The sequence below is a fragment of the Rattus norvegicus genome, chromosome 1 (assembly GCF_036323735.1).
Source record: "Rattus norvegicus strain BN/NHsdMcwi chromosome 1, GRCr8, whole genome shotgun sequence".
NCBI lineage: Eukaryota > Metazoa > Chordata > Mammalia > Rodentia > Muridae > Rattus > Rattus norvegicus.
In genome coordinates, this window is record NC_086019.1 from 160,470,164 (window position 1) to 160,484,940 (window position 14,777).

The 14,777-nt window shown below is 46.6% G+C and overlaps 1 protein-coding gene across 22 annotated transcripts in view; it reads left to right on the plus strand.

The window, feature by feature from the left end:
• Tenm4 (teneurin transmembrane protein 4) overlaps window positions 1-14,777 on the plus strand; it is a 2,974,939-nt gene that overhangs the window by 2,770,553 nt on the left and 189,609 nt on the right. For all 22 annotated transcript variants that reach the window (XM_039113155.2, XM_039113170.2, XM_063262756.1 and 19 more), the window contains one exon: window positions 552-787. In XM_039113155.2, coding sequence (XP_038969083.1) covers window positions 552-787 — 236 coding nt within the window. The remainder of the gene's footprint in view (window positions 1-551; window positions 788-14,777) is intronic.

Sequence of the window (14,777 nt, forward strand, 5' to 3'; positions counted from 1 at the left end):
AACTAGCCATCCATTCCTGGGCAGAACTTAGTAGTGAGTTCTTGGCTTTACCCCAGAAAACCCCATTTAAAAAGGACTCCCGAAGCCTTATCAACATGCAGTGGAGTGCAGGTGTTAGGGCAACAGGAAAAACATGAAGTCCCAGTGGCTTCCAGGAGACTCTCAGGACCTTAGACACCCCTAAGCTACTGTAATATCTTCAGGAAACAGAGTTTATTTCCCAAGACCCAGCCCCTAGCCCCAGCTCCACTGTTCCCAGGAAAAGGACTTCAGGGCAGCCTCTGTTGAGTGGGTAGTGTCTCAGCCTCGGGTGGGTTTTCTGTGGGTATCCCTGTCTTACAAGTGCTCTGTGGGAACGTGTCTTCTTGTGCCCCGTTTGTGGTCTGCTCTGTGACTTTTCTTGACCCTGTCATCTTCCCTGTGATGATTCTTTTTTCTCTCTCTCTCCAGGCTCCTCTGCATGCTCCTTCTGCGCCTCTATCCTGCAGGTTGGCCTGGGCGCCTGGTTAGCTGGCAGACCCTGACACCTTCCCACCTCTCTCCATCCACAGGCACTTCCTCTTCAAGCCCGGAGGCACCTCCCCACTCTTCTGCACCACGTCCCCAGGGTACCCCCTAACGTCTAGCACCGTGTATTCGCCCCCACCCCGGCCCCTGCCCCGCAGCACCTTTTCGAGACCAGCCTTTAACCTCAAGAAGCCTTCCAAGTACTGCAACTGGAAGTGTGCGGCACTAAGCGCCATCCTCATCTCAGCTACGCTCGTCATCCTGCTCGCATACTTTGTGGGTAAGCATTTCCTCCTCCCCCACAGCTCCCCATGGCTCCCTTTTGGCCAGGGGGCATCAACCAAAGCAGCTGGGACGGCCAAAGGCACTGTATCAGCACCACACTCATAGTACATAGTATACAGGTTGTGCCAAGAAGCCTTGCCTGTGTCCCACATCATAACGGCAGCTCTTCCGGACTCTCCACTCTCTCTGTGCTTGGACTGGGAAGGACTATTGGGATCTGCCTTACATGGGTCGGTTCTCTAGTACTGAGGCACAAGGCATTGAGATGGTCTGGAACCATGAGTGTCATAGACCGGAGTCACAAAGATAGAATAGCAACTCAGGAGGACTGGGCAGTAGGCAGTCCTCTCCTGTTGGTCCATGTGACTAGGATAAGAGGCAGGGAGGTAGATAATTCTATGAGGGGCGGGGGGAAACTACCAGGAAAGCTCCAGGCATGTGTTAGGCAGGGTGGTTATAGAAACTCCCAGAAACTTCCATGATTGTGAAACAACTTCTGTCAAAAGCCAAGGAAATCCTGCATGAGAAGCATTTGGTCCCAGTGGGTGGAGAGCCAGCTAAGGGAGAATCAAAGGCCCAGAGCCACACTGCCTGGGGATTTTCTACCTAACCCCAGGGTATGTAAGCAAGTCCCCAGTCCTGTGACTTTGTAGCCCTGTTCCAGCAGGATGGATCCTATTTGGCCTTCTTTGGACACATTTTCTAGCAAAATCTGGTTTCCTACTTCTGATTCCCCTCTTTGGTCTTCTCCAGGAAAGAGATTAATCTAAAGAGCTGTAGACTCACTGAGGATAATTGCCCACAGGACTAGGGACTTGCTTACATACCCTAGGGTTAGGTAGGAAAGTCCCAGGCAGTGTGGCTCTGGGCTTTTGTTTCTCCCTCAGCCGGTTCTCCAAGACTCACTGGACTCTCTGACCTCTGGCATAATAAGCCTCTTTAAAAAAAAGTGGGTCTGCCTTAGCTCTTGGTGCATTTTCCAAGGTTGAAGGTAGGTCATGCTAGCCTGAGAAGACCATGAACCTATGTTGAGTTCAGAGAGAGTTCTGGAAGTAAATGGGTTCTATTTAAGCCAGTAAGTAGAAATAGAGCTGACCAGCAGAAGCCAAAGACAGAATATTGCCCTCTGCCAAGAAGAACCCTCTAGCAAGCTGTCACCATAGATGCAAAGGGACCCTGTCTTGAGAGGCATTACCATGCATGCCATCATGAGGAGTGATTAACAGAACATATGCCATGACTTCCTGGGGAAATGAAAATGTTTTGGATGTGGTTGGGGTTCAGGGGATGACATGGACTGTACAATCTGTCATCACTTTGGAGCAAACAGGAAAGACACCTTATTGGATGGACAGTCGGAGAACCATTGAAGAGCTATGTATCAATAGTTGTAGGCCACAGCCTACAACTGGAATTGATGCCAGATCTGCTAGAAAGTGGTTAGAAAGAACTGGTCAGGAAAATCTGATGGCTTCAGCTAACTAATGACAATATGTAGGAAAATCTGATGACTTCACCTAAAATATGACAGTGTGGGCATGGAAAGAAAGGAGTTTGATGTAAGATAACTTTAGGAGAATTTATGACTCCAATTAGGGAGATTCAGTTCACTAATAACATGTCATTACTAAGAGTAAATGCATGCTTCCGTTAAGAAACAGAAGGCTGGACTACAGCAGTCACACCTGAGGAAAAGACCAACGAGGCAAGCCTCGGCATTCCCCTTGTGATATGGATAGACCTAGCAAGAGCTTGGGAAGAGCTTCAGTGTCACACAGTCCTAGACTTCACTCTCAGCTCTCCCACGTGGCGACCGTTGGCCCCGACAGGTCCCTGATTTCCCACAAGGGTGCCTATGAGGCTGGAGTTAAGCAACACAGGTGAATGCACTGCAGGTATGGGGACCAGCTACCCCTTCCTTCAAGGGCTGGGCATGTCAACCTTGGTACCTGGTCTCTCCCAGCTGATGAGGGCTAGAGCGAGCATGCATGAGGGCATCTTCCTCGATCATAATTACAGACTGTGATGACTAACTTGTAAGGAACTATCAATTATTAAAAATCAAATTAATTGTCTCAGCCAAGCACAAATATCCTTAACAAAGACTCTTTTCCAGCAGACCAACTGATCTAATCAACAGGCAAAAAGCACAGATATTTAATTAGATTTTTGATGAAAAATTGTGTTTAATTTCAAGTATAATCAATTATTAATTACAGTAATGAGTGAGTCTGACTGGGTTTACTAATTAACTCATTTAAAAATTATGAATAACCTTTTCATTTGTAATTATTTTCTACAGCCTATCAAATCCCAGATAAGAATTGCATCACCTTGCCAGCAGAGGGGGAGGCAGACACAAAGGGCAGGAAAGAACATTGCTTCTGCTAATACCTGCCCAGGGCAGCCATTTCTGGGTGGTGATCCTGACAGATCTATTTGACATTCAGCCTCTGAGTTGGGAAATGTGCTGAGAAATGAACAGCCAGTGACCTTTACGTTTCAGACATATTTACTGGTATTTTCATGGGAAAATAGAGAAATTGGAGTTAACATTCCATGGAGACTTGCCCTTGGGCCATCTCCTCCCACTTCCCTCAGAAAGCCTTACTTGGCTAGGGTAGACTCCCCACACTCCAGGAAGGATGTTGTCAGGGCCATGTGATGTCTTCAAAGAGGGAAATGTAGCTCTTCTGTTTTTGTTTTTGTTTTTTTTTTTTACTCCAAAGCACTCCCATTCAGACAAGCAGCCATGTGGATGTGCTCACCCTGCCCGACCTGGTTTTCAGATCCTCAGTGGTCTCCATTTGGTTATCTTACCTTTCCTTTTCTAGAGAAATCTCCATGCAGAGCAGCATGGAGAGATGCACAGGTGATGCTGTGTAGACGATGCTTTATTCTCGTAGCACCTTGATCATTCTTAGATTAGTGCTCACATGCATCCACACATGTACCCTCACACATGTGCAACACACACACACACACACACACACACAAATGCATTCATGCACACGCTCATGCATACATGCTCACACATGCACATCTAGCGCAGAGTGGACACCCAGTGGAGATTGCATATTGTTATGACTTGTGTCATGGTCACAAGGCAGAGTATATACATCTTTATCTTTGGATGAAAGACCTGGTCCGATCTTGCCTTGCTGTAGCCTTCCAGCCTCCCAGCCAGCACTAGTCACTAGAGCAGCTGAGTCACTTGTCAGAGCACATTTGTAGGGATGTCTAGCTGTTCTAGGAGAGCAGCCACAAAAGGAACTGTCATCTAAAATGCACCCCCACCCCCATGTCTTTTCTCCAAGTAGGACAAAAGTTGATTTTACTTCACTGACAGTTAGCTGTATCCACATGAAGCTGACAGCTTCTCTCTCGTCTGAACAATGGCGTAAAGGCCATAGATGAGCTGCAGATTACATCTTGAGGATGCTTCAAGCACCTGTCTAGCCAGAGAGCCTGAAAATAGGGATGGGGAAAAGTTTTCCGTTTAAATGAAGGCCCCAGAGTGCCTGGGATGCTGGCTCTCCCATACCACGTCTGGGCCCACCCTAAAGGGTGGGGTAAATTCACTGTAATGCCTCTATGGAAGCATGATACCCCCCCAGTAGTATAAGCCATTGAGTCTTGTTACTACTTCTGCATAGTAGAAAGAATAATAGAGTTTCGGCAGTTAGGCTAAGAGGCACAATGGCCAAGGAGACATTCCTTGCTGATAGCCTTGGAAGAATGTCATTACAGCTCCTTGAACTTCAATTATCTCAGCCTTAGGTTTGATGGCTATAGATGATCCTTGTCTAGAGGAATTGTACCAGAAAACAAACCCAGAGCACATGGTGTCACAACCATGAGCTGTAGCCACCTCTGGGTGGGATGTTCCTACAAGCTCAGAAGCCCTGATGGATCTTTTAGTTAGATAGGTCATGTTTTCTCCTCTCCCAGAAACCGAGTGGGTTGCAAAATCTAAACCAATGCTAACACAAAATAGCAATAGCTTAGTTTGTAAGTGAGAATGCTGCCAAGCTTAACCCATGCTCTTCAGGAGGCCTTTGGGAGAGCTTTGCTTGGTGGAACATTATTGCAGTTCTGGGTCTGGTGGAGCCTGAGTCATCCAGTTCTGGGGGCCCTCTGGAAAGGGTTGGTAGAGCTTCACTTGGGCAATGAGTGTAGCTTGCAGAGCATGTAGACTCCTAAAGATCTCTGCCCCCTCCTATTTGTTAGTTACTCTTCTCATTGCTACAGCAGAATAGCTGCCAAAAGCAATTAAGGAAGGAAGAATTGATTGGGGCTTACAATTTAAGAAGGGAGACAGTCCATCATGGCATGGAAGGAATAACGGCAAAATCAGGAGGCAGATAGTTACACTGTATACATAGTCAGAAAGCAGACAGTGAGCAGGAAGTGGGGTCAGGCTATGTACCCTCCAGCCCCACCCCCAATGACTCACTTTCTCTAGCAACTCTTAAAGGTTCATAACCTTCCAGGACAGTGCCACCAGCTGAGGATCAAGTGTTCAAAATGGTTTTGGGAGACATCTCTCATTCAAACTATAGCACCTCATGAACTGTCCTTCAGTGAAGCAACCATGCCACAGGAAGGGACAGTAGACATCTCAAGAGCTGCAGTACACATATTCCATGGCCACAGTACATACGAGATAGCTGTGCTCACAAGGGCTTTATTGTAATTAAGGACCCTACATGATGCTTAAGTCTGCTACGGGTAGTCTACATAGAAAGATAAGGGTCAAACCGTAGTGACAGAAATGTTCTTTTCATCTCCTGGGATTCAGGTACAAATGAGATGGACATGAGAAGACTAGGGAAGGCATGAGCCATGGAAGCTCGGGTGATTGTAGCCCCTCGCCTTTTCCTTATCCACGTCTGCCAGTCTCAGATGTCATTTGTTTCATGAGCACATGCCCGCTACACTTGGGGGCCTGGGTGTTATTAATGAGCAGTTAAGCTCATTTCTTTCCTCCTTTCTCTTCAACCTCACATCAAGCCTTTTGGACAGAAGCCATAGGCTTAGCTTTATAGCCCAAAGAATGGGGGGTGGGGGGGACTCCACAGAGCCTGCTCTTTCACAAGGAGGAAAATGTGATGAAGATATAGGATCCTACGCTGATGCCTTTCTCTCAAGGATTCATGTTTCACACCACTCTGTAGGAATTGCAAAAAGCAAGACATCTATGGGTTAGACCCTCTTCAGTTGACCTCAAACAAATATCTTCCAGCTCCCCAAAAGGAAAGCTTAGAGACAGTCAGAAACACTGTCCTGGAGAGCCAGAGGATAGAGTCAGGCATGGGGTATAAGAAAAGGTGGGAGCAGCTTAGGAGATGGTCCACTGGGTATAAGCATAAGGACTGGGATTCGGATCCCTAACATCCATAGAAAAATCCTGGTATAGTTGCACACTTGCCTGTAGCCCCAGTGCTGTGGGGAGGAGGAGACGGAGGGATCTCTGAGGCTTGCTGGCCACCAGCCTACCTCCATGGTTGATTAGAGACTCAGTCTCAAAGAAGAAAGGTGGACAACAGTAAGCATGACACCTCTGCCCACGTGCACAGGCCTCTGGAATAGGAGGAAGAGTAGGTGCCCAGACTCTGTAGGCCCATAATCTTGTCTGTGTCATCCCTCCTCAGAGACTAGCCCCACCATCCAGGCAAGGCTTTGCCTTCATTAAGCTCTCGCTTTCTTACTTGTAAGGCAGGAATAAAAAGTGAACAAACAAGAGACTGGCTGAAATCATGACTCACACACCATGTTTGAGCTCAGCATGGAAGAAAGTCTTGCAGCCTGCAGAGCTGCCCCACAATAGAACAGTTTGGGGGTGATCTTCCTGGCAGACAAATTATCAAGCAGTAGGTTGTTCTGCTTGCTTGCTTATCTCTGTGTTTGATTGTTCATTTGTTCTTAATTGGAGAATCATGTAACAAAGAAGCTAGTTCGCAAAAGCCAGTGCCATGAGTCACAGAGCGACATGGCTCTGAACTAATGTCACAGGGTATTGCTACTTCCCAAGCCTGGGTGATTAGCAGAGACTGGAGGCCAGGTTCTTCTTAAGAGCCGTGCTCTTCAGCAGCAGGATGGTGATAAGGAGGCCAGGGGGTTTATGTCTTAATCTCACTCTCATTCCTCTGGTCTCTTGTCGATGGAACCCAAGCAGCAGACAGAGCCCCAAGGAGCCACACAGAGAAACCTCACAGGACATACAACAGGTAGAAGGACATACAACAGGGCAAATGGATAGAATTAGCCTCCCACTTTTAGGATTCTCTCTCTCACAGCAATGTTCAGTGCTCCAACTATTAACACCAGGGCCTGACACTAGCACTGTCACTCAGGAATGTCTCCCTGACCTTCACACCCCCTCCGACTCAATACCCTAGCCCTGGCTTCTTAAATCAGTTATTGCAATATGGTGGGCACAGAGAACACGTTTTATGTCATTTTGTACGCTCCAACAGACAGGAGACCTGTCACCAGCAATGTGAGCCAAGCACAGCACATTTCCCTCCTAGGAAACTCCCCCTGTCTTCATGATCAGCTCCCCTCCCCACTCTCAGCTTTCTGGAGACCTCCTTTCCCTTCTCAGTCCAGGCACTGTGTGAAAAGTGTGGTAAAGATGGCTTTAATTTACTAAAATCAGTGATCACCTAAAATAATGACCCAGCTCGGAGTGTTGAAGTGTTGAGAAAATGTTAAGATATGCTTTAGTATTTCAAGCTCCTGGAACAACAGAGTCTCCTCAATGGAGGTGCAGTTCCTCTGGCACCGTGTCTGTCAGTCAGTCAGTTAGTCTGTCTGTCTGTCTGTCTGTCTGTCTGTCTGTCTGTCTGTCACTTGTTTTGGTCTATCTTCAGCCAGGACCTCACCCAGTAGGCTAGGCTGGCTAGCTAAAAGTTCCAGGGACCTGCCCATTGATTACAAGTGTGTACCATGATTGGATTTTTTTTCTTTTTTTAAAAACATAAGTTCTGAGGATGGAACTCTGAGTCTCTCTAGGAGTTTCCATGTGCTGTACTTGACCTTCCCTAGGTGCAGCAGCCTTAGATAGTAGTGTGAATTGTCACGAGTTGATATTCTTCCTTATCAGACAGGTCGCTTTCTTTGTGTACGTGTTTTTAAGCATTATGCAAGTCTCTTTCTTCCTTGTCAAGTTCACTAGCTCTATTACATCCATGCCATTACAACAACTACCGTCCTCATTTGTTGTATATAACACCTCCATGACATTCTCATGTCTTTGTTGTTTCCTTCTTTCTGCCTCTATAATGGGAGTCCTGGGTAATCAGTTACAGGTAGGCCAATGCTATAAGATAGGACTGAATGCCAGGCCACACTCAGGTATCCAGTTTCCTTACCTTCTGGCAAACATGGAGCTTTGGGTGTAATCTTGGGTCAGCTGATTTATCAGTGGGAAATGTGGGTCACAGGTGAGATAACAGATATTCATGGAGGGTTCTACCTGCTACCTTCTTCTCCCTCTCTCTTCATTTGCAAGACTCTCACCCAAGCCAGGCATAGGTATATAGCATATACCCATGTATATAGTATATATCCATATATGTATGTGATATGTATGTGTATATATATACACATATACAGTATATGTCTATGTATATACTATATACCACATATATAGTATATACCCATGTATATAGTATATACTCATATAAGTATATGCATATGTGTGTATGTGTATATGTATACATACAAACATATATGTATATATAGTGTATATCTATATATGCACATATATAGTATAAGCCCATGTATATAGTATATACACAGGAATATATATAGTATATACCCATGAATATATATAGTATATACCCATATGTGTATGTATATGTGTACATGTATACATATACACATATATGTATACGTAGTATATACCTTTATATCTATGTATATAGTATATGCCCATGTATATAGCATATACCCAAATATATACCCATATAAAGTATACTACTATAATCCCAGGAGCCAGGAGGCTGGTGTAGGACAGTCAGTTTGAAGGCAGATCCAGACATTGTCTCAGCAAGCCCAAATTAAAAACATCTCTACTTAAATGTCATTATTCAAGGAAGCCTTTGATGCTCACACTAGGCCAGCAACTTAGTTATACATCTTCCTGTAGCCTGTGGTCATGTCCACAGTCCCACCTGAATCACTCTGACACTGAGCGGTGACTATTGCTCTTCATCACTGGGCTGCAAGCACCATGGAGATAGAATCTGCTCCCATCAAGCTGTGCTGTCAGCTCTACCTCTTCTGCCCAGGCTCAGCATGTGTTCGGAAGCTTCTTGGGGAAAAACTAGAAAGAAAAATACTGAGCCTAGAACCAGCTGACACCAGCGGGGTGGAAGGGGCGAGGAGGGAAAGAATAGAGACTCCAAAGCTTTCGTGCATCTAAGATCCAAAGTCTAGATCACATGAGAGTGAAAAATGCCTGCTGGAAATGGGGATGGCGGTGGGACCAGAAGAGTGAGGACCAGAGGTGGCTCTGTGGGACCAGTAGGTTCATTCCTTAGTCTGTTCCTGGTTTCTGTGCAATTTTATGCAGGGTTGTGCAAGAACCCTGCTCTTGATGAACCTCTTTCTCCCGGCCTGTGAATGCGGTTCTCAAGCTATTCTAGGGAGAAAGTGACTTGCTGACACATGGTGCTTACTTGTAACAGCCACTAGCAAGGGCAGTCTCTCTCCATGGCAGACAGGATGCATTCAATCTATGTGCCAAGCAGCTCCTGAGTGGAAACGTCCCAAGAAAGACAGACTCGAGTTTATGGGTGCATTCACTTTGAGTAAGAGCAATCCAGACAATCAAGCCCCCCAGGGAGGCAGCACGGGTGTGGTAGACAGGTGGCAGCCATAGCTGCATCTCAAGATGCTCCTGCAACTTCCCCCAGTGAATGTGGAAAGCTGTGGTTTTCTAGAGTTCCTGGGAAGCATTTTTCCCTCAGTCTTGTTTTTATTCCAGAGTCTTCACTACAGTGTGCTCACATAATTTAAGTCCACTTACTCGGGAGAGACTAGTCTCCCTGATGACTTTCCCTTCACTTTTTGGCATCCGTAATGGTAAATCAGTTCTATCGGGGTATCATGTGGGGTGTTGGGGCTTAGGACAGGGCTTGTCAGGAGACCTCATCAGCTCTTCACAGCAGGGACAAAGAAAAATGGGGGAGAGAGGGGAGCAGTGGTTTTAAAGACTAAGCGCTTTTTCTTCTACTCTGTGTTTTCTTATCTTTATACAGTCTATCCTTCAAAGGACAGCAATACAGCCTTCTGTTCAAAATGGACTTCTTGTACAGTTGGGCCTGCATCCCAGGCCCCTGCTTTTAAAATCAGTATTGATTTCCTCTCATTTCCCCCATCTCTCTCTCTCTCTCTCTCTCTCTCTCTCTCTCTCTCTCTCTCTCTCTGTCTCCCTCTGTCTGTGTGTGTTTGGGGGGCTGTCCACACATATGTATGAGTATGTGAGCACATGGGGTCCAGAAGACAACCTTAGGTATTTTTTTTTGAGATAGCATTTCTCACTGGTCTAAGACTCATTGAAGAGGTTAGGTTGGTACCCAGCAAGCCCATCTCTACCAGCCCAGCGCTGAAATGACAAGAGGTAGCTGTGCCTGGCTTTTTTTTTCTTTAAATCAAACTCCAATCCTTGTGCTTCCAAGCAATCACTTTGATGAGTCATCTCCCAGGTTTTCTCTTTGGTAATTTATCAATTGATATCTAAGTGGTGTTTTGAGCCATGGATGAGACAGAATTCAAGACAGGTTTCGTCTAGCCCCAGGCCCACCAAGGCTTTGAGTGCATCCAGATCTCACTGTCCTGCAGTTGGTTCCATACCCCATCCATACCTCTCGGGCTTTTTGAAATCTGAGATTAGTATACAGAGCATCCGATACTCAGTGAGGAGTAGAACTGACCTGTCTGCTTCAGTGTCCTCCTGGGCCATGATTGATAAAGCTGGATATGCTGTTCAATGCCTTTGAACCCCCCACAGTTTCTGGAGAGCCAGACATGCTAGGAACCCCTGGCAATATGAGGTGGCTGTTGACACTATGGTACTAGACTTTGAACCTCAGTTCTGTGGGATCCCTCAGGATACACTAATGCATTCAAGTCAGGAAGTTCAGATAAAACTTCCACAGGAGGTGGAGCTTGCAAATCAAGGAAGACATTGAGCGAGAAGATATAAATGGATTTCTGGAGGGAGGACTAACCACACAGAGGCAGGGGATGGCAGATAGAAACAGCCATTTGTAGAAAGTGTTTGCATGTCGTTTTCTGTGCTTACCTTGCTGGGCCTCAACCTCTTGTCCCAAAGGATTCTGGGTATAGTGTTATAAAAGTCAAGGTGACTGCAGGTGGATTCCATTGCCTGCCCCATTGGAGGAGAAGCCTACTAGGCAAATGCATCATTAGCCTTGCCTTTGTGAGAGGTCCAGTCACCTTGTGCAGCATTCCTTGCATAAGTACAGTTAGCAAAGGCATTTGCCAAAGTGGAAACTGAGGCTGAAGTGGTTAAATCACTCATACAACTATGACAGTCAGTGGTCTAGAGAGCTGGATCTAGAAACCAGGAGTCATAACTCTGTAGAGCCCATTTCCAAGGACGCCTTCAGTGCTTCACTCCTGAGGTCACAGTACGAAAGGAACTTTTGCCATCCTGTGTGGGGTTTTCTCATAAGCCGTTCCCAGATAACCTCAGGGTGTTGGCCCTGATAAAACAGCCAGTAGTGGTTCTCAGGAACTGCGAGTATACCACATGACCACATGGCTGGAGGTACAGCTCCAAATGATGCTTGTGTTTTTGCCTTTGACCTCCCCAACAATCCCAACCAGTCATGAGTTGGCACTGTTTATAGTCACTTCCACTTTTCAGATGGAAATGAGTCCTGTCCTACCTTGCTAAGGGAGGAAGAGGGCTGGTGCTCTTTTCCCAAGCTGCCATCTTCCATCTGCACTTGGCTGAGGGTGGGAGGACTTGGGCTCTCTCATCTCACCTGAGCTGTGTATAGAGGAGTCTTCCTCGAAGAAGAGAATAGCTGACTGCATTTCTTATGGAATGAACCAGAGTGAGTCTGTCTGTCATAGGTAGGGTGTTTTGAAAATATGTTTTATAACCTTCAGAATTGAGCGAATGGGGACGAGAGTGCTGGGAGCTATTGGGAGACCTTGGGACTGACCCACCACTTGTTCAACAGTAGCACCCAAGGGACTCTGGTCCTGCTGCTCCCCAGGCCTAGCAGGTTCTTGTAGATTATCATCCAAACCACCCTCTCCTATGACGAAAGCCCTTCCTGTTAGTATATGGCACAGGCTAGATCTTGATGCCCCTTTATCAGAATGAAGCTTTTGTTCACAGCCCCTAGGGAGAAGGTAGAACAAAGACCAGGTTCATGCACTGTGTCCTAGTCAAGCCTTCCATCGGATGCTACAGTGAGGCCCTGCTCCTCCGTTCAGTGTGTGTCTCTAGAGGAGTACACACAATTGCATACAACTGTGCATGCAGCAAAAGGTCAAAAGGAGACGGTAGATGGGGACAGGCCTTCAGTGAAAATTTAGGAGTAAGTACCATTTTCTTTTTCTGCCAACTGTGAAGTCTCCTTTGCCATCTTGTGTCCCCTAACTACCCTCTAAGGCATAAGAGCTAGTGAGGCCATTTGTGTCGCACAGGCACCTAATCCCGTGGGCCTGAGACCCTGTTGACACTTTCACATAGAAAATTCTCTGTCCATGTACTAAACATAGACTGTATCAAATTAGAATATTTGAGTGCTTTCATTTCATTAACTGATAAGCAGTGTGATAATGACTGTTTTCAATAAATTTTAAAGAACCCTCATGAAATTTAATCTGTACAAGAACACAGAGGACAGTTTCTGATCATTTTGATTGATGCAGGGGGCAGTAACCAAGGATCAGAGTGGTTGCATGACTAACCTGCTATTGCCCAACCAGTAAAGGCCAGAGCCAAGCCTGGCCACGATGCTGCTCCACTGAACAGGGAAGTGAGAGGGGAAGGAAGTACACATGGACACCATCAGGGCAGTGCTGGGCAGAAGTGCAAAGCGATGGGTAAGCATCAGGGGAGAGGTCCCATTTCCCTGGAAAAGTCTCAAGGGAAGCGGCCATGCTGGAGTAAGCCTTAAAAAATAGTAAAATTGTTGGGTGATGGTGGCAGCACACACCTTTAATCCCAGCACTTGGGAGGCAGAGGCAGGTGGATCTCTATGAGTTCGAGATCTACAAAGCGAGGTCCAGGACACCCAGGGATACATAGAGAAACCTTGTCTTGAAAAACCAAAAGAGAAAAGGGGGGGGGTGTGAAATTTGATAAAAGGTAGTAGGTATTCCAGGCAAGATCAAAGGCATGGATTTTGGCCGAATGGTTGTGCTGAGGAACAATGGAATCAACACAAAGCAAGACCTTTATGCAGGGGGAAGCAACAGAGCTTATCAGACAGGATATCACATACACTGAAAGCTCCAGTCTTTCTGAAGAGATCTTACCTCAAGTACCTGTTCTCAGGGAAATATGGCCAGCAAAATTTGAGAACTAAGGTTCCTATAATAAAAAGACTGACCAGTTTCCCTACCACCTTTATCATTTCCAGACACTACATGCTTCAGGGGACTCTGTGGGGTGCATTCATTTATTCATTCATTTTTAATTTTTGCTTGTTAAGACAGGGCCTCAGGAACCCAGGCTGGCTAGGAATTTTCTGTGTCTAGACACTGACACAGCATTGGTATGGCCTCTGCTCACAGCCAACAGCTATGGTTCTAATCATCACAGTCATCCTCACTTTCCTGGTCATCATCCTTATGATGCCTCACTTCACTTCACTTGCCTCCAATTCCCTAATCAAGGACAGAACCAAACACAGGGATCTGTGTGTTCAGAGAACAACAGGACCTCACATCTGTCATATTCACAGAAGGGGACAGGAAGGCAAAAAACCATGAGGATCCCAAGGGTGGGAAACGCCTTGGGGACAGGAACTGGGGGAGTCTCAGGATAAGAGAGGACATCAAAGGCTGTCCTGTGAGGTTTCACAGCCCCCATTCACAAACATTCCCCCTTTCAAAGGAACACCACAAGTCAGTAATGAGTGTGGCAGGTCCAGGGCAAGTTGTCTGACCTCACTGCTGTCGATAGTAAATGTTCCAGTGGGAAAAGCCCTCCACTAGTAATACGTGCCCAACTGAAAACTCCTTGAGAGATGGTGGGGACCACTTCTTAATTGACTCTGATCTTAGAAAGAGCAAAGATTAGTCCCATGGTTCATGTGCCAAAGGAAATCCGGACATGGACGCTTTGTTCCTGGGGGCCCAACCATAGCACCTCATCCAGGAGGTGTGGAAGTGGAACATAACAGCAGGCACCAGGACTAGCCAACCCCATGTTTTAATTCCAGCACATTGGACTTTTTTCTGAAGGTGTAGAATGGGTGGCCATAGAGCGACAGGCAGTAGCTTACATGCAGTCTTGGCTTGGGTAGTTTTGTGATCAGGGCTGCCTCTTTGGATGCACTGCTGCAGGGAGGACGCCATCCTAAGAGATCTTTAAGCCAGCTTCTCACCCCCTGAGGAAATGACAAGCAGTTTCCCAGACTTCACTGCTGTCTAGAGGGCAGTGCTGCCTGCCCCCAGCTGAGTGGTGTGAATAGGCAGGCTGTCCCTGGGTTTCTCTGATCCCAAGGTCATTAGTAAAGCCCTGACCATAAGGCGCAGACAGGCCCTCACCAGGCTTCAGCGTGTTCTCTCTGTAGGGTCACTCACTGGCTGCTTGTTCCCTCAGCAGTAGTCTTATGAAGCCACTTTTGTTCGAATTGAGATTAAATAAGGAAGGGGGGCTGCCTGGGCTGTGCTTCCGTGGCAACAGTGTGAGTAGAGCTGAGGACCCAGAGTCCCTGGGGCTCTGTCTGAGTCCAGGGCAATGCTTTAGTAAGTGGTGCAGT